Source organism: Nerophis lumbriciformis, linkage group LG21 (genome assembly GCF_033978685.3).
Source record: "Nerophis lumbriciformis linkage group LG21, RoL_Nlum_v2.1, whole genome shotgun sequence".
Taxonomy (NCBI): domain Eukaryota; kingdom Metazoa; phylum Chordata; class Actinopteri; order Syngnathiformes; family Syngnathidae; genus Nerophis; species Nerophis lumbriciformis.
In genome coordinates this window covers 43,642,501-43,662,921 of record NC_084568.2, presented here as the reverse complement: position 1 = coordinate 43,662,921, position 20,421 = coordinate 43,642,501, and the positions used below count along the sequence as shown (strand labels likewise).

Here is a 20,421-nt window from a genome sequence, read left to right as displayed (position 1 = left end):
TGCTACTATACTTCATTTAGGACACAGATATGTGCTGACGTGTGCATATTTTCAACCATGTCATTTCTTAGGAATGTATTTTGGAAAAGTTGAAAGTGCAAAAGTTGCGACTGTGAATGTAGGAAGTGAAGGTCTTCAATGGAAGCCAGATTGTCGTAACTGAGACCCCTTTTGTGCCACAGGAACCAGTGGAAACACTCTAGTCTGTTCCAGGGTCAAACTGCAGCAATGATAAGACGTGTTCAAGTCAGTCGTCACATTTGCAGAAGTCTCACACTTGACTTGCAACTAGCATACTTTCTGCTACTTTTTCAGTCTGTCTTGGATTGTGGGGGCGTTCCCTTATTGCCCCCCCCCTAAATCATCATCTACTTTTGGCAAATGTACATGGTAAATATCAATCTTGAAGCGGTTACTGCTATTTTTTTCCCAGACGCTTCATAAATAGATTCCCCCGGTCACAACATTAGGTACACACTTGTTTGTGTGGCTGCATGTTAAACGTGGATGTTGTGATCTAATGTTCTTCATCCTACTTTCTTGGTGTTCCCTCATATCCCGAAGCAGGAGGGGGAGGAGCTCCTTTAAGCCGGACTTAAAGAGGAACATTATCACAATTTCAGAAGGGTTAAAACCATTAAAAATCAGTTCCCAGTGGCTTATTTTATTTTTCAAAGTTTTTTTCAAAATTTTACCCATCATGCAATATCCCTAAAAAAAGCTTCAAAGTGCCTGATTTTAAACACCCGTCCTTTTTCCTGTGACGTCACATAGTGAAGCCAACACAAACAAACATGGCGGATAGAACAGCAAGCTATAGCGACATTAGCTCGGATTCAGACTCGGATTTCCATACCTGCCAACTACTCCGGTTTTCCCGTAATTAGTACGGTTTTCATCAACCTATTCCGGGTTACGGTTGCAGTGATAAAAAATACGGTTTTTCATTAATTAAATTTTTTTTTTTTTTTTTAAGTTTTATTCACGAAATCGCGTAACAACAATGACAATCGACACTGCTTCCCGTAACTTCCTATCGAGCCATTCCGAATGCCATGCGCGAGGCTATTTATAGCACCGCTGCCAAGCACGAGGCACCAGTTGCCATTGTTTCCAAACGAGCGAACGATCATGGAATCAGCCGGAGAAAAATCGCAAACGAGTCTTAAACCGAAAAGAAAACTGCAGTCATTCCGTGAAGAATATTCAAAAGCCTATCCGGGAATAATTATCCGTTCCAAAAAGGGTGAAAACTACGCGAATTGCACCTTGTGCAGACAAGATTTTTCGATCGGACACGGAGGAATTAGCGATGTAAAAGACCACGTTGGGACAAAAAAACACAAGTCTAATGCCGTTGCTAGCGATACAAGTGGAAAACTTTCAACGTTTTTCGTCGCCCAAACAGATTCTTTGGATGTGATAAATGCCCAAGTTTTATTTACGGAGGCAATAATTGAGCATGGACTAGAATAAATTTGGATTTTAGCCACAAAAAGGTAATGACACCAATGTTATCTATTGGAATTGTTTAGTACTGTTATACTGTTAAAAGTGTTTATACTATTTATGCTTTCAAGTCCAAGTTGAAGAAATCTTGTTAAATGTTGACAGCATAACTACCAAAATACAGAAGTATGTCCTTAATATTTTTGCAGTGCTATTTCTGTTGAAAAGTTCAAATGATTACATTAGAGATGTGATGTGCCACTTTTCAAGTGTCTGATGGCTTCAATTCATTTTCATTCATTTTTCATATTTTGAATTCTTTTGAAAGGCTTACAAAAAAACTACATTTGAATTGTAATTCCATGCTATTGACAGGACTATTAATTTTAATGAAGTTAGCTTACCATGTTTACAGTATGATAATTGTGATAGAAATGTGAATTTTAGGCACAGAATATTTTTTACAATTGAACAAGGCAGTAGATTATACAAGCTTGGACAGAAAGTTAATAATGACACCAAAGTTTTTTTTTATGGAATTGTTTAGTACTGTTTTATCATTTGTTTACTGTAAAAAGTGTTTATACTTTCAATGAACAAATTGAAGTCTTGTGAAAGGTTGACAGGATAACTGGCATTAACTGTCAAAATAATTTCAAACTATTGAAGTTAGCTTACAGAATAAACATGTCAATCAACCCATATGATTTTTGCTGTAATATTTTTGTTTTGAAAAGTCACTGTGACTGATAGAAAAGTGATGGTTTTAGCAACATTTTAACCTGTCTGAAGGCTAATAATAATTTTGCGTCGGGGGGGCGAACCCTGAACCCCCCCACCAGGACTTTGTCCTGGACCTACCGGGGCCTGCGGCCCCTGGACCCTGGCTACTAGGTTTTTCTGATTTCAAAAGTTGGCAGGTATGGATTTCAGCGGCTTAAGCGATTCAACAGATTACGCATGTATTGAAACGGATGGTTGTAGTGTGGAGGCAGGTAGCGAAAACCAAATTGAAGAAGAAACTGAAGCTATTGAGCCATATCGGTTTGAACCGTATGCAAGCGAAACCCACGAAAAGGACACGACAGCCAGCGACACGGGAGAAAGCGAGGACGAATTCGGCGATCGCCTTCTAACCAACGATTGGTATGTGTTTGTTTGGCATTAAAGGAAACTAACAACTATGAACTAGGTTTGCAGCATATGAAATACATTTGGCAAAAACATGCACTTTGAGAGTGCAGACAGCCCAATTTTCATCAATTAATATATTCTGTAGACATACCCTCATGTCAGAAGGCCAGGGAAACTAGGGTCGATATTCTTCTCTTGACGGTGTGAGCCAAGACATCCAGGGGGTTTAGCTCGCTCGTCTGCGGGAACAAACTGCCGCCATTGCTTGCCGTGCTAGCGAGGTCCTTTGTCCCTGAATTGCTCACACACTCCGGCAGATTCAATGGGGGTCTGGCGGCAGATTTCTTTGACTTTATGGTTGGAAATGCATCTGCTTTGAGTGTCGCAGGATATCCACACATTCTTGCCATCTCTGTCGTAGCATAGCTTTCGTGGGTAAAGTGTGCGGAACAAACGTCCAATTTCTTGCCACTTTGGCATCTTTGGGCCACTGGTGCAACTTGAATCCGTCCCTGTTGGTGTTGTTACACCCTCCGACAACACACCGACGAGGCATGATGTCTCCAAGGTACGGAAAACAGTCGAAAAAAGGGAAAATAACAGAGCTGATTTGACTCGGTGTTTGAGAAAATGGCGGATTGCTTCCCGATGTGACGTCATCGCTCCGAGAGCGAATATTAGAAAGGCGTTTAATTCGCCAAAATTCACCCATTTAGAGTTCGGAAATCGGTTAAAAAAATATCTGGTCTTTTTTCTGCAACATCAAGGTATATATTGACGCTTACATAGGTCTGCTGATAATGTTCCCCTTTAATGTCCAATTGATTAGGTCCACCTGGCTGTGATGTCACAACGTAGCCAGCCTGCAAACAGAAGCATCCTAAAGTGCTCACGCAAATATTGAACAAGATTGGAAGAATATGAATATTGATGAATATTGATACAAGTAGCAAAAGAGCAAATGCATTGGATCATCAAGTCATCTTTATTGGCCTGTACAAAGATTTCCTTGGTGGACCTTCACAAGAATGATCCTGTGCTGTGGTGTCCACTGCAGGTGAAGCCCAGAGACAAGAAGGTGTGCACAGGTGCGCTGCTCTTCCTCTACACGGGACATTTCTACCTCAACATCAAGTTCCAGGACGACAGCGCCGGGCGAGAACTTCCTCTAGCGTGGTTCACTCTGCCCAGCGTCCACATCAGAACTCTTCTTCTACCTGCAGCTTAGACTGACCTGCACCTCTCAGTAACATCTGGACAAGACTACTCTCAGTAACATCTGGATCAGACTACTCTCAGTAACATCTGGACAAGACTACTGTCACTAACATCTGGATCAGACTACTGTCAATAACATCTGGATCAGACTACTGTCAATAACATCTGGATAAGACTACTGTAAGTAAGTTATGGATAATAAATACTCCCCTTGACTGCTGTAAGTAACATCTGGATAAAATTACACACTTCTCTTCTCCACCTTACATACTCCCCTTGACTGCTGTGAGTAACATCTGGATAATACTACTGTAAGTAACTTATGGATAATAAACACTCTCCTAGATTGCTGTAAATAACATCAGGATAATACTACATACTCCCCTCGACTGCTGTGTGTAACATCTGGATAATACTACACACTTCACTTCTACACCTTAAATACTCCCCTCAACTGCTGTAAGTAACATCTGGATAATACTACTGTAAGTAACTTATGGATAATAAATACTCCCCAGGACTTCTGTAATTAACATCTGGATAATACTACTATTAGTAAGTTATGGATAATAAATACTCCCCAGGACTTATGTAATTAACATCTGGATAATACTACTATTAGTAACTTATGGATAATAAATACTCCCCAGGACTTATGTAATTAACATCTGGATAATACTACTATAAGTAACTTATGGATAATAAATACTCCCCTTGACTGCTGTAATTAACATCTGGATAATACTACTATAAGTAACTTATGGATAATAAATACTCCCCAGGACTTCTGTAATTAACATCTGGATAATACTACTATAAGTAACTTATGGATGATAAATACTCCCCAGGACTTCTGTAATTAACATCTGGATAATACTACTATTAGTAACTTATGGATAATAAATACTCCCCAGGACTTCTGTAATTAACATCTGGATAATACTACTATAAGTAACTTATGGATGATAAATACTCCCCAGGACTTATGTAATTAACATCTGGATAATACTACTATTAGTAACTTATGGATGATAAATACTCCCCAGGACTTATGTAATTAACATCTGGATAATACTACTATTAGTAACTTATGGATAATAAATACTCCCCAGGACTTCTGTAATTAACACCTGGATAAAAAAATACTCCCCTTGACTGCTGTATTAACATCTAGATAATACTACTGTAAGTAAGTTATGGATAATAAACACTCTTCTAGACTGCTGTAAACAACATCTGGATAATACTACACACTTCACTTCTCCACCTTAAATACTCCCCTTGACTGCTGTGAGTAACATCTGGATAATACTACTCTAAGTAACTTATGGATAATAAATACTTCCCTAGACTGCTGTAACATCTGGATAATACTAGTGAAGTGAATTATATTTATATAGCGCTTTTCTCTAGTGACTCAAAGCACTTTACAAAGTGAAAGTCAATATCTAAGTTCCATTTAAAGCAGTGTGGGTGACACTGGGAGCAGGTGGGTAAAGTGTCTTGCCCAAGGACACAACGGCAGTGACTAGGATGGCGGAAGTGGGGATCGAACCTGGAACCCTCAAGTCGCTGGCACGGCCACTCTACCAACCGAGATATACCGCCCTACTGTAAATAACTTATAGATAATAAACACTCTCCTAGACTGCTGTAAGTAACATCTGGATAATATTACACACTTCTCCACCTTACACCTACACTAATGTGTGTGTGGTCAGTTTGTCACCTTTACCTGTCAGCAACAGGAAGTGCATACACCTACACTAATGTGTGTGTGTGTGGTCAGTTTGTCACCTTTACCTGTCAGCAACAGGAAGTGCATACACCTACACTAATGTGTGTGTGTGTGTGTGGTCAGTTTGTCACCTTTACCTGTCAGCAACAGGAAGTGCATACACCTACACTAATGTGTGTGTGTGTGTGGTCAGTGTGTCACCTGTCAGCAACAGGAAGTGCAGGTGTCATCAATGTCGATAAAGGTGAGTATTGTCATTGTGTACTTTTCTATGTTCTATTACGCCATCTTTCATAGTTACATGTCACACAATGTATTATGATACTTGAATTACTTTAGTACTATCATCTAGTACTACTATCATGTTGTACTACTATCATGTAGTACTACTATCATGTAGTACTAAGTAGAAAATGTGTCACACTTAATGTGAAAACATGTTTATAGTTTATTTTTCTCACAAAATGAGTTGAATTAGAATCATGTTGTCTCCTACAAGGAATTCATGGCAACCAAATTGTTCAATAATGATTTTTTTTTTCCGAGCAGTAAAGGAAATGTAACAAACATAAATGTGCATATCCTCCTGACAACAACGGATTATCAGTGAGGGAGCAGGAAGGGGCTAGGAAGACGTTTTAAAAGATGTGCCCTGCCATCGAAAATACTCTAATTCATAGAAAACATGAGATGTTCCATTTGCTTTGAGCCCCTCACATAGCTGCCTCACACTTTTCTTTCCATAAATATTTGGTTCCATTGTGTGGTTGTTGTTGCTAGGCAGAATGAGGTCACTGCTGCCTCACCTGCAGAGAAAGGACAGGGAGAGTTGGCAGGAGCAGGAAGTGACACCTTTAAGGTATCAGGTTAAACATTTACTTCTCACTTTTGTGTATGAAATAATAGCAGATGTTTGACAACATCAGAATGTGGCAAAAAAACACACACTTTGTTCGCCACATTGCCCTCTGTTGGATGAAGTGAGTACTGCTTCAGTTTCTCAAGTGAAAGCAGAACTTTGGACCATCTTTAGTGCAGCCAGGTTGGCGTCCTCTCCTGCGCTCTGATTGGCCGACCTGCAGAATGAACGTCCCTATTAGAGACGCAACAGGAGAGCAAATGTTTGACTTGATAGTGAAGACATCCTCTAAGCTCTGCTGAACATGAAAAGCTTCATGCAAATCCACCTGCACGCTTTGGGCCGCAGTCCAATTAAATCTCCTTTCTCTTTTACGGGCTGAAGTCGTGTCCATTCACTAAGTCCCACCTTCATATGCAACATTCACTAAGTCCCACCTTCATATGCAACATTCACAAAGTCCCACCTTCATATGCAGCATTCACTAAGTCCCACCTTCCACCTTCATATGCAACATTCACAAAGTCCCACCTTCCACCTTCATATGCAACATTCACTAAGTCCCACCTTCCATCTTCATATGCAACATTCACTAAGTCCCACCTTCCACCTTCATATGCAACATTCACTAAGTCCCACCTTCATAATATGCAACATTTACAAAGTCCCACCTTCATAGGCAACATTCACTAAGTCCCACCTTCCACCTTCATAATATGCAACATTTACAAAGTCCCACCTTCATATGCAACATTCACTAAGTCCCACCTTCATATGCAACATTCACTAAGTCCCACCTTCATATGCAACATTCACTAAGTCCCACCTTCCACCTTCACATGCAACATTCACAAAGTCCCACCTTCATATGCAGCATTCACTAAGTCCCACCTTCCATCTTCATATGCAACATTCACAAAGTCCCACCTTCATATGCAGCATTCACTAAGTCCCACCTTCATATGCAACATTCACTAAGTCCCACCTTCCACCTTCATATGCAACATTCACTAAGTCCCACCTTCCACCTTCATATGCAACATTCACTAAGTCCCACCTTCCACCTTCATATGCAACATTCACTAAGTCCCACCTTCCACCTTCATATGCAACATTCACTAAGTCCCACCTTCCATCTTCATATGCAACATTCACTAAGTCCCACCTTCCACCTTCATATGCAACATTCACTAAGTCCCACCTTCATATGCAACATTCACTAAGTCCCACCTTCCACCTTCATATGCAACATTCACTAAGTCCCACCTTCATATGCAACATTCACTAAGTCCCACCTTCATATGCAACATTCACTAAGTCCCACCTTCCATCTTCATATGCAACATTCACTAAGTCCCACCTTCATATGCAACATTCACTAAGTCCCACCTTCCACCTTCATATGCAACATTCACTAAGTCCCACCTTCCACCTTCATATGCAACATTCACTAAGTCCCACCTTCCACCTTCATATGCAACATTCACTAAGTCCCACCTTCCACCTTCATATGCAACATTCACTAAGTCCCACCTTCCATCTTCATATGCAACATTCACTAAGTCCCACCTTCCACCTTCATATGCAACATTCACTAAGTCCCACCTTCATATGCAACATTCACTAAGTCCCACCTTCCATCTTCATATGCAACATTCACTAAGTCCCACCTTCCATCTTCATATGCAACATTCACTAAGTCCCACCTTCATATGCAACATTCACTAAGTCCCACCTTCCATCTTCATATGCAACATTCACTAAGTCCCACCTTCATATGCAACATTCACTAAGTCCCACCTTCCACCTTCATATGCAACATTCACTAAGTCCCACCTTCCACCTTCATATGCAACATTCACAAAGTCCCACCTTCATATGCAACATTCACTAAGTCCCACCTTCATATGCAACATTCACTAAGTCCCACCTTCCACCTTCATATGCAACATTCACAAAGTCCCACCTTCATATGCAACATTCACTAAGTCCCACCTTCCACCTTCATATGCAACATTCACAAAGTCCCACCTTCCACCTTCATATGCAAATCATGTCAACACACGGATTATACAATGTGAGCTCAGGAACCTTCCGCACTTCCTCTATGTGTTACTGTACACCGTACTTACTGTACTACATGACATATACTGTATGTGCTGTATTCATGTACAATATGTATGTATTCATGTAAAATATAGAGTTATGTGCTGTATTCATGTACAATATGTACAGTGGGGCAAAAAAGTATTTAGTCAGCCACCGATTGTGCAAGTTCTCCCACTTAAAATGATGACAGAGGTCTGTAATTTTCATCATAGGTACACTTCAACTGTGAGAGACAGGATGTGAAAAAAAAATCCAGGAATTCACATTGTAGGAATTTTAAAGAATTTATTTGTAAATCATGGTGGAAAATAAGTATTTGGTCACTTCAAACAAGGAAGATCTCTGGCTCTCACAGACCTGTAACTTCTTCTTTAAGAAGCTCTTCGGTCCTCCACTCGTTACCTGTATTAATGGCACCTGTTTGAACTCGTTATCTGTATAAAAGACACCTGTCCACAGCCTCAAACAGTCAGACTCCAAACTCCACTATGGCCAAGACCAAAGAGCTGTCGAAGGACACCAGGAAAAGAATTGTAGACCTGCACCAGACTGTGAAGAGTGAATCTACAATAGGCAAGCAGCTTGGTGTGAAAAAATCAACTGTGGGAGCAATTATCAGAAAATGGAAGACATACAAGACCACTGATAATCTCCCTCGATCTGGGGCTCCACGCAAGATCTCATCCCGTGGGGTCAAAATGATCATGAGAACGGTGAGCAAAAAATCCCAGAACCACACGGGGGGACCTGGTCAATGACCTGCAGAGAGCTGGGACCAAAGTAACAAAGGTTACCATCAGTAACACACTACGCCGACAGGGAATCAAATCCTGCAGTGCCAGACGTGTCCCCCTGCTTAAGCCAGTGCATGTCCAGGCCCGTCTGAAGTTTGCCAGAGAGCACATGGATGATACAGCAGAGGATTGGGAGAATGTCATGTGGTCAGATGAAACCAAAATAGAACTTTTTGGTATAAACTCAACTCGTCGTGTTTGGAGGAAGAAGAATACTGAGTTGCATCCCAAGAACACCATACCTACTGTGAAGCATGGGGGTGGAAACATCATGCTTTGGGGCTGTTTTTCTGCTAAGGGGACAGGCCGACTGATCCGTGTTAAGGAAAGAATGAATGGGGCCATGTATCGTGAGATTTTGAGCCGAAACCTCCTTTCATCAGTGAGAGCTTTGAAGATGAAACGTGGCTGGGTCTTCCAGCATGACAATGATCCCAAACACACTGCCCGGGCAACGAAGGACTGGCTTCGTAAGAAGCATTTGAAAGTCCTGGAGTGGCCTAGCCAGTCTCCAGACCTCAACCCCATAGAAAATCTGTGGAGGGAGTTGAAAGTCCGTGTTGTTCGGCGACAGCCCCAAAACATCACTGCTCTCGAGAAGATCTGCATGGAGGAATGGGCCAAAATACCAGCTACTGTGTGTGCAAACCTGGTAAAGACCTATAGTAATCGTTTGACCTCTGTTATTGCCAACAAAGGTTATATTACAAAGTATTGAGTTGAATTTTTGTTATTGACCAAATAATTATTTTCCACCATAATTTACAAATAAATTCTTTAAAAATCCTACAATGTGAATTCCTGGATTTTTTTTCCACATTCTGTCTCTCACAGTTGAAGTGTACCTATGATGAAAATTACAGACCTCTGTCATCATTTTAAGTGGGAGAACTTGCACAATTGGTGGCTGACTAAATACTTTTTTGCCCCACTGTATGAATTCATGTACAATATACAGTTATGTGCTGTATTCATGTACAATATGTATGTGTTTATGTACAATTTACAGCTATGTGCAGTATTCATGTACAATATGTATGTATTCATGGACAATATGTATGTATTCATGTACAATATACAGTTATGTGTTGTATTCATGTACAATATGTATGTATTCATGTACAATATGTATGTGTTTATGTACAATATACAGTTATGTGCGGTATTCATGTACAATGTGTGCTGTATTCATGTACAATATGTATGTATTCATGTACAATATGTATGTGTTTATGTACAATATACAGTTGTGTGCAGTATTCATGTACAATATGTATGTATTGATGTGTAATATACAGTTATGTGCAGTACAAGTGTAAGTATACTGTAGATGTGTTGTATTGATGTACAATATGTATGTATTGATGTACAATGTGCAGTACAAGTGTAAGTACAGTATAGTGTAGATGTGTGTGCATAAATATGTGTAGTACAAGTGTAAGTACAGTATAGTGTAGATGTGTGTGAATAAATATGTGCAGTACAAGTGTAAGTATACTGTAGATGTGTTGTATTGATGTACAATGTGCAGTACAAATGTAAGTACAGTATAGTGTGGATGTGTGTACATAAATATGTGCAGTACAAGTGTAAGTATACTGTAGATGTGTTGTATTGATGTACAATGTGTAGTACGCGTGTAAGTACAGTATAGTGTGGATGTGTGTGTGCATAAATAGCCTGAGAACATTAGACATATGAAATATGCTGTTGTCAGCAGAATTGGAGCTGAGAGTTCCATACATAGATCGTCTGAGGCGTCGCCATGACAACTGAACAAACTCCACGGGCTAATGAGGGCCAGAGATGCAAGAACACTTCAACAAGAACAACTCTTGTGTGGTAAGAAGTGGAAACTTTACTTTTTACACTTACTTCCCTCTCTCCAAACTGGATCATATACTTTACTTTTATATTACTAGTACATCATGTTGTTTAAATACTTTACTTTCATATTACTAGTACATCATGTTGTTTAAATACTTTACTTTCATATTACTAGTACATCATGTTGTTTAAATACTTTACTTTCATATTACTAGTACATCATGTTGATCAATACTTTACTTTCATATTACTAGTACATACAGAAGCTCCAAGGCAGAAGAATGTTAGAAAGTGTCCAGTAACAAACGTGTTCGCATCATTCAACTTCATGAATTATTGTGAGCATGAGGTGTCGCCAAAAAACAATTATTTCTCCACTTCAACTTAAAGACAGCATAAGTCCATTCCTCTTGTAAACGTTGACATCATCCCACACTTTATTGTAAACGTTGACATCATCCCATACTTTATTGTAAACGTTGACATCATCCCACACTTTCTTGTAAACGTTGGCCTCACAGTGTTTCCCACAGGACAGGCATCTATTTGTGGTGGTGTTGTCGGGGGGTGGCGGCGGCAGCGGCGATGACCAAGAAGAACGCGGAGTTGGAATATAATTACAACACTTTATGTACATATTTATATACAGATTTGAACAATTAGTTATTCACTGAAATATATTTATTAATTGTGGTTCTTACAAAAAATATATCTTATAAAATATAAAAGCTAAAATGTCTCTTAAAGCTCTGCCCCTTTAATTAGTGAATACTAAATAATTTAACTTTAGCCTACTTGTACAACCATATTATTTACCAGCAACATGAAGTGAAACAGAGGCAGAGGTGTCCTGCCACAGTCAGTCAACCTCCTCCTCCTCCTCCTGCTGCTGCTGAACAGGTCGCACCTGGACTGTAGGCCTACCTCCTCTCCAAGTCGAGCCCTTTTCGGCCGTTGAAAATATTTTTCTATACTCATCTGTGTGAAGGAGTGAACATCCAGCATTAGAATGTATTACTAACGAGCAGAAGCGCTCTATGTACAGTGCCATCTAACCAACAGCTCAACACATGCAGGGTTCAACGTTAAGCTTTTTCTCTACTTGCCCGACTTCTCAAATCTACTTGCCCCAATATTTGTACTTGTCCTGCCTAGGTTTTTTTCTGGCTGTGTAGTGCTCATGGCTTATATCTTACTAAAATGATTATTATTATCTATAATTACATTTAAATGGCATTGCATACATGTAAAATGAAATACTATTTGACATTATTTGAGCAGTAGCAGTTACACTCATCTGAACAGGTCAGCCACCTGTTTAAAGCCCGATCACAGTTGAAATCTTGAAATGAAGGGCCTTTAATGGCCAAAACATTAACCTGGACAACATTTTAACAGCTGCTTGGCTCAGATTTGATTCTTTTCATTGCATTCACATGCTGCAGTGGACAGTGGACAATTTAGCTTCAGTCCACGTGTGTTTATTGACAACAGGGTTATAACCTGGACACGTTAGCTGGTCGGTATGGTAACAGGTGACTGTTACTGCGTGCGTCTGCCCCGGCCCCCGAGTCAAACAGCGGCGGTGTTAATGAAGCAGCGTCAGGCTGCTCACCATCAGTGAAACGCTCGGTGAAATGGCGGATTAACGTTAAATATATGAGGAGCCGCGAGCGATGCAGCTATAACCTATCTCACCTGGTAGAGCACCCGCTGCGGCGACCCAGTTCGATTCGCTTCGCTCCGCGTCAATCCCCCCTCCCTCCAGCTGTCCTTTAAAAATAAATGCATTCAAATCCCGAAAATAAAAATTAAGAAAATCCGAGTCAGTGCTGCACATTGCACAGGTTTGGACCACTTTTGAACTTGTTTGCCAAGACGTCTTACCCTCGTATTTTGATCCGGTCGGTCCGTTCTTCTTTTACTTCGTCGTCTTCTTCTTCTTCTTCTGGCCCACCAGGTGAATTAAGTGCTATTGGCGGAGTTACAATGCATAGTAGGCTACCACCACCTACTGCACCGGAGTTGTAACTACAAGCAACATTCACAGACAGAGTCTTATTGCTTTTATGAGCGGTCGAGCGAGTCAAAAGCCGAAAAATCCACTTGTGGCGGACGTAATTCTTTCGTGGCGGGCCGCCACAAATAAATGAATGTGTGGGAAACAGTGAATAGCTGCTTGAGAAAGGTTTTTCTTAAACTGTTCAACAATTTGCTCGCGCATTTGTTGCGAATCTACTTTTATACCCAATCATGGCACCCACCTGTTCCCAATTAGCCTGCACACCTGTGGGATGTTCCAAATAAGTCTTTGATGAGCATTCCTCAACTTTATCAGTATTTATTGCCACCTTTCACAACTTCTTTGTCACGTGTTGCTGGCATCACATTCTAAAGTTAATGATTATTTGCAAAAAAAAATAAAGTTTATGAGTTTGAACATCAAATATGTTGTCTTTGTGGCATATTCAACTGAATATGGCTTGAAAAGGATTTGCAAATCATTGTATTCCATTTCCCAACTCGTATGGAAACGGGGTTTGTATTTTGGTTGAACTTTTATGAAGCGGTACAAGTCCTAATGTACACGTGAGAACATTTGTAGTGTTCCTTAATAGAAGACAGGAATGATCATGTTCAATAACTTGACAATCTCACTGTAAGTTTATTGTAAGCCATCGCCATGACGACGAGGCTGAGCGCTTTCCTTAATGAAAGTTGCTGCGACAAAAGCATTAGAGCTTCTGTGGGTGTTGCGGACTCCACATGTGGACCACGTGGAGTTAAATATAGGCCTCCACTTCTTCATCACCTTATTGCAATACGAGCGCTCCCCTTTCACGCAGGGCGGGATTTGCATTGCCAACCAATAATTAGCACAACACGGAAGACAAAAATGCATCATTGCGCAATAATGATCATCATCATGAAAACGGAGCAAAATAATCTTTTTGTAATGTACGCCTCTTAATTATTATCATGTTGCCATTTGGACAATACAAACTTTTCTTTTTTTTACCTTCGAAGGAATATTTCCATCCATTATTCTGCTTTGTAATTGACATTATTAGTATGATTATTATTATTAATGTTGTCATGTTGCAGCACATGGTTACTACTGTACATGCAGTTTGTAATATGATATTTTTACCTTTAAACACCTTTATCATATAAGTGCAAGACACTGATTGTTATTTATTACTCCAATACTCTTGTCTTGTTCTGTATATTGTACAGTATCTTGTATTTCTATATTGTTTGGTATATTGTACAGGATTGCTTATTATTTTTATTGGATAGTCGTCTGTTTATTTCAATTGTTAGTTTTTTCCTTTATTACCTGTTGTGTCATTTATTTTTACCCCATATTTGTTTCCACTACCGCACCTTAAGTTGGAGTCCTTAATCTCGTTATGTGCAGATATAATGACAATAAAGTCCATTCTATTCTATTCTATGATTTTAACATTGAGCTTGTTAAAACATAACAACACTCAGTTTTGAGGGACGTTGTCAGAAACATGTTTGTTCATAATAATAATGGTAATAATAACAATAATTTGGCCTCATGCTGTGAGCTGCTTATAGAATAATGTGTGACAGTTTTATTGAACATTTATCTTATTTGCATAAATGAATGCACATGTCATAGAGATGTTCATTTACAGTTTGTCTATTACCGTATTTTTCGGACTATAAGTCGCAGTTTTAGTTTGGCCGGGCTCCAGTGCAATTTATATATGTTTTTTTCCTTCTTTATTATGCATTTTAGGCAGGTGCGACTTATATTCCAGTGCGACTTATACTCTGAAAAATACGGTATGTTTATGCGTGTGTTTCGTCCTCATACTGAATTATTTTTTTTAAATATTACAATATACAGTTTTGCACCGTGATATCCCATAAAAAAAAAAAAAAATTTAAATGTAGTGTATTAAAATATATTGATGTACAGTTTTGAGTGACATTGTGATAGATATGGTCATTTATATTTATATTTATGTTTGTAATGCGGCATCGTACCGACAGACCTTTCTAATATTCCATCTTCCAGTTCTGAGGTCCCATACAAGATCTGTGTTGAACATTTCTCTCGTTTAAATATACTAATGCACAGTTTTGATTGACATGGTCAAAAAGGTTTTAATTTTTTACCATGTTTGTTATTATGATTATGCTAGTGATTCGGCATCAGCTGTTTGTAAAATGTATTTTACAATGTAATACGAGCCAATATTTTATTTAATATTATTTAAATATATTACTTACTAATTTTTATATTTTTTTGGTATTTAAACATTTACCTTCTTTCAATATAATGCACCGTTTTACTCTAAATGCCATTGTCAAAATATATATTTATTATTATGGGCCAATTGAGCATCACAATGAAAACCTTCCAATATTACACACTTTTGTGCAAGTCATTGAGATTACAAGGTCAATGAACATTTAGATTATTTCAAGATACTTGTCATAGAGATATGATTTTATAGTATGTGTATTATTACAAGTAAGCTTCTTTATTACATTACACTGTTTTGCACAACCTATTGAGATCCTTACTTAAATATACTACTGCACAGTTTTGCGAGAAATAGTCAGAAAGATGTACATTATGTCACGACCGGGTCGCACGGTGCTGCGCGGTTCGTTCTCCCGGGATGCAAACGGACGACTCTGGACAGGACTTGCAGGTAGGAACATGATTTAATCTTAAAAAACACTCAACGAGGTACAAAACAGAAAACAAACCGATAAAACAAGGTGCGTATCGCACTTGAAGCTAAGGCTACTGCTTAGCACAGACTAAAGACAAGCACAACTTAGGTAACAGTAGCTTGACGCAAACAAAGAAGCCAGGACGAGTGACCGGCAAAGGCAGGCTTAAATAATGTCTCTGATGAGCAACAGGTGAACGTCCCGAACACAAGAGGCAGGTGAAAATCATAAGTAGTGCACAAACAGGAACTAAAGGAGTCCAAAACTAACATAAAACACAAAACATGATCCGGACCACGGATCATGACACATTTTTAGTATGTTATTATGGTTATGCTTTTGATTCGGCAGAATGACGTCATGCACTTTTGCGTACAGTAATGCATGTAATTATACATTTCAGCTGCCCACGTGTGCCGTCTTGTAAGAATTCCACTTCAAAAATGTGTCTCCTCAGTTCCCAAACCTTTACTGAGTGTCGTTAAAAGGAAAGGCCATGACGTATATGTATTGTTGCATTTGAACAACTGCATTGTTGATAATAGAGGTCAATTATTGGTATTGTTCATTATCAATAGTGATATGTCAAGACTTGGTCCTGGGTGTGTGCTTTTCCGGGATGCAACGGAAAGTTGGCTCGGGCGAGACGGGAATGAAGGTACATGTTTTATTTATTATTATCAAAAAAAAAGGAATAAATGAAAGCGCGCACTGTGGCGGAGAATAAACTATGAAACCAAAAGACTATAGCAAAAAAGTACAAATGAAAAGCACGCACAGTGGCGGAGAACAAACTATGAAAAACAAAAAGACTATAAACATGGAACAAAAACTTACTTTGACAAGGGACATGAAGCAGGATCTTAGAGGATGAAGAGAGTACATAAGCATAAATGTGGAGAGGTCGTCAGAATGACAAACTGAAAAGAATGAACTTAAATACTATGGACATGATTAGTGAAAGCAGGTGCGTGACTCAAAACGTGAAACAGGTGCGTGACGTGACAGGTGAAAACTAATGGGTTGCTATGGTGACAATCAAGAGTGCACAATGAGTCCAAACGTGGAACAGGTGAAACTAATGGGGTAATCATGGAAACAAGACAAGGGAGTGAAAAGACAGAAACTACCGAGTCCTATAACTAAACAAAACATGACTTAAAACAAAACATGATTACACAGACATGACATGATATTTATATTGGTATTTGTATTGATCCATTTGTAGTGTAATAATGCTCATTGTCATTTCTGTGTTCTTTTTTATTTCACTAACTGCTTATTTGCTATCACTTTTACCATCATATTTGTACATGTCCTATTTGTTGATGTTGCTCTATGTTGTCTCTCTGTCTAATCCCCCTCTTGTCCCCACAATTTCCCCCTCTGTCTTCTTTTTTTTCTCTTTCTATCCCCTCCTGCTCCGGCCCGGCTGCACTAAATGATAATATAAATACATTTAATAAAGTCAAATACAAATAAGGCAACAAGAGAAGTATCCTACACTTCTCTTTTGTAAAGTAAATGGGCATCTACATCAACTGTATGATTTGCCTGAGAAGCTGGACAGGACAAAAGAAAAAAGGAAAGGCCATGTAACACAGTGGTAAAAAGGCATGTTTTGCCATGTGTTGCTGCCATTCAATTCTAAGTTCATGATTATTTGCCAAAAAGAACAAAGTTTCTCAGTGTGAACATGAAATATCTTGTCTTTGCGGTCTATTCAATTGAATATAAGTTGAAAAGGATTTGTTGTATTCAATTTTATTTACCATTTACACAACGTGACAACTTCACTGCTTTTGTACTTTGTATTTTTTTGTTACCAAAAAGAACACCCGCTCCCGTGAGCACATCCCCCCCAGTCCTCCAGAAACTCCACTGGCTCCCCGTTCCTCACTGGATCCACTTTATAATCCTCCTCCTCACCCACAAAGCCCTCCACAACCAGGCCCCCTGCTACCTCACCAACCTGCTTCACGCCATACCCCTTCACGCAGCCTCCGCTCCTCTGATGCCAACCTCCTCTCTCCACCACTCAGAACCAAGCTCCGGACCTGGGGTGATAGAGCCTTCTCCATCGCTGCTCCCACCCTCTGGAACTCTCTTCCCAGACCTTCCCACCTCCAAAAGCCTTCTCAAAACACACCTATTCAGATCTGCTTTTAACCTGTGATTAGTGTTCTGTGTCTTGTAATTGTCCTGTATTATTATGTATTTTACTATGTACTGCTTTTATATTTCCTGTATTTTATATTATTACTTTAAACTGTTTTATATTTGACTTTTTTTTTTATCCTGTAAAGCGTCTTTGAGTGCTCTGAAAAGCGCTATACCAAATAAAATGTATTATTATTATTAAATACAATAGTTTTCATGATACATTACTGTAGATGGAACACTTTTTTCATTTTAAATACAGTTTTACAGTGTACACTTGATTTTATCATTATTATTATGATTTATTTATTTGCATGTATTTCAACGAGTGTCCTATTCAATGTTCCCTCTAATTGTTCATGTGTGTGAGCAAAGGCAAAAAGTCCCTGAGCATTGAGTGGAGCCCAGGCCCGGCCCTAACCAATCTGGCGCCCTAGGCAAGATTTTAGGTGGCGCCCCCCCCCCCCCCCCACATCGGCAGTGAAGTGTATATACTCACAAGAAACCGAATAGCTTTGTCTTTGACCTTTTTTTTTACTTAAAGAAAGCAAATTAACAATCAGAATAGTTAACAAGATTTAAAAAAAAATATGAATAAATAAATGAATGCAAAAAATAAAAAATGAATATATGAAATACAATATTTTTTACATACATATTGCTTAATTAACATTAATGATGTGCACTTTAACAACTAGGCTTACAACTATACCTAATATATAAAGGGGTGGAAAAGTGACTATTACCTGCAGGACAAACATGAGCTAACCAGAAGGCAATAACAATGTAAACAAAAAACACCTGCTTAAAAGATCTAATACAAAGAATGTAAGGTGGGAGTACTGTAATTACCTAACGTTACATTATTATTTTCCATAACAATTTAGCCCCCTCCACAATATTAACCCGACGTTAAAACAGAACTAGCTATTTATTGATTAGCAATTGCCGAATCATGTAACATTAGCTTAATGCTAAAAAGCCAGGTTACTATCACATTCTGTAACAGACAAATAATTTCATGTAGGCTAACGTTACCTACCTGCTACCTCTGTCTTTTTCTCGTTTCTCCTCCTCTTCTTTTCTCTTTTTTCTTCCCTGGGCACCTGACAGTTTTTGCCGTTTTGACATCTTGTGTTGATTTTTTGATGTGGTGACGTCCAAAAAGAGTCATGATACGGGAAGGGAGGGGGCGCACCGTGCGAGGGGGGGGGGGGCGTTATGTTGTAACAAATAATATTTCTGTTATATAGGCTTTACTTTGCATTTTAATTAACGTGGGATTATTTTTTGTATTTAGAAATAAAAGTACCAACTTTTTTTTTTTTTTCTCCAAGATTTGTGGCACTGGCGTGGCGCCCCCTGATGGACGGCGCCCTTAGCATTTGCCTATACGGCCTATGCCACGGGCCGGCCCTGGTGGAGCCCATGTGAGCAACATCACACGTGCACACTGTGGCTACACCAGCAGCACACCTGAAATTTCCATGAGGTTATTTTCTAATATAAGTGTTTAGGCCCACTTACAATGACAATAACAACAAATATTGTTTTTCATGAACTGTGTACTTGTATTGTTTGTCTGGGTGGAGGTCCTGCTTTGGAAATCATTTGTACCCCTTTCAGACATTGCATTTAGTTGCCATTAAAACATTCACATGTTGCACAATGAGATGTAAGCAGGGGATCATGTGTACATTCCTGCAACTTGTAAAAAATATATTTTTATTAGTATTTATTTAATATACTAACAGCATTTCATGATTAATATTCATAAATGAAGATTCCTAATAAATGACACTAGAATAAGCACACATTTGATTGGTAAATCATAGTGTAACGACCTGGAATGACACTTTATGTGTGGTGTTGGAGTTGTCCGACTTTTTGTGTGGTTGTAAACGCATCACTGGCTAAGTGCCATATGTGCATGTGTTGGCGCAAGTGAGAAAGAGCGAGCGGCTGCGGTTGATATAACAAAGTTGCTTTTGGTCTGGTTTGTACTGCAGAAAATGACCACTTTTGCTACATATCATTTTTTTTTTACTAATGTTTTGGTGATGTGTTTATGGCCGACAATAAAGAGTTTTGCTCAGTAAAGTGATGGATGGAATTCATGTCCTCAAAGCGTCTCGACAGACATTACAATATTTGAACAATGATGACGAAAACGTTTTTCTCTGTCGTGTCCGTTTGTCGAAAATTGTTATGCGCTTATTTTTTTATTTGATTTTGTGCGTGGCATAGATTTGCCGTGCGCAGAGGACGCTTGAGCAGTGCGCAATTGCACAGGCGCGCACCTTAGAGGGAACACTGGTCCTATTAAAGGGGTCAATTTGTTTTTTAAGAGTTAATTTTCATGTATGAAAAAATGCACCTTTTTTATATTTTGGTTGAACTTTTATGAAGCG

General features: G+C 39.1%; 1 protein-coding gene across 3 annotated transcripts in view; it reads left to right on the top strand.

The window, feature by feature from the left end:
* trappc9 (trafficking protein particle complex subunit 9) overlaps nucleotides 1-4,160 on the top strand; it is a 241,169-nt gene extending 237,009 nt beyond the window's left edge. For 2 of the 3 annotated variants that reach the window (XM_072915618.1, XM_072915617.1), the window contains one exon: nucleotides 3,641-4,160. In XM_072915618.1, coding sequence (XP_072771719.1) covers nucleotides 3,641-3,811 — 171 coding nt within the window. In that variant the 3' untranslated portion in view covers nucleotides 3,812-4,160. The remainder of the gene's footprint in view (nucleotides 1-3,640) is intronic. The other variant, XR_012051061.1, reaches the window with a different exon arrangement.
* Nucleotides 4,161-20,421: the final 16,261 nt, after the last annotated feature.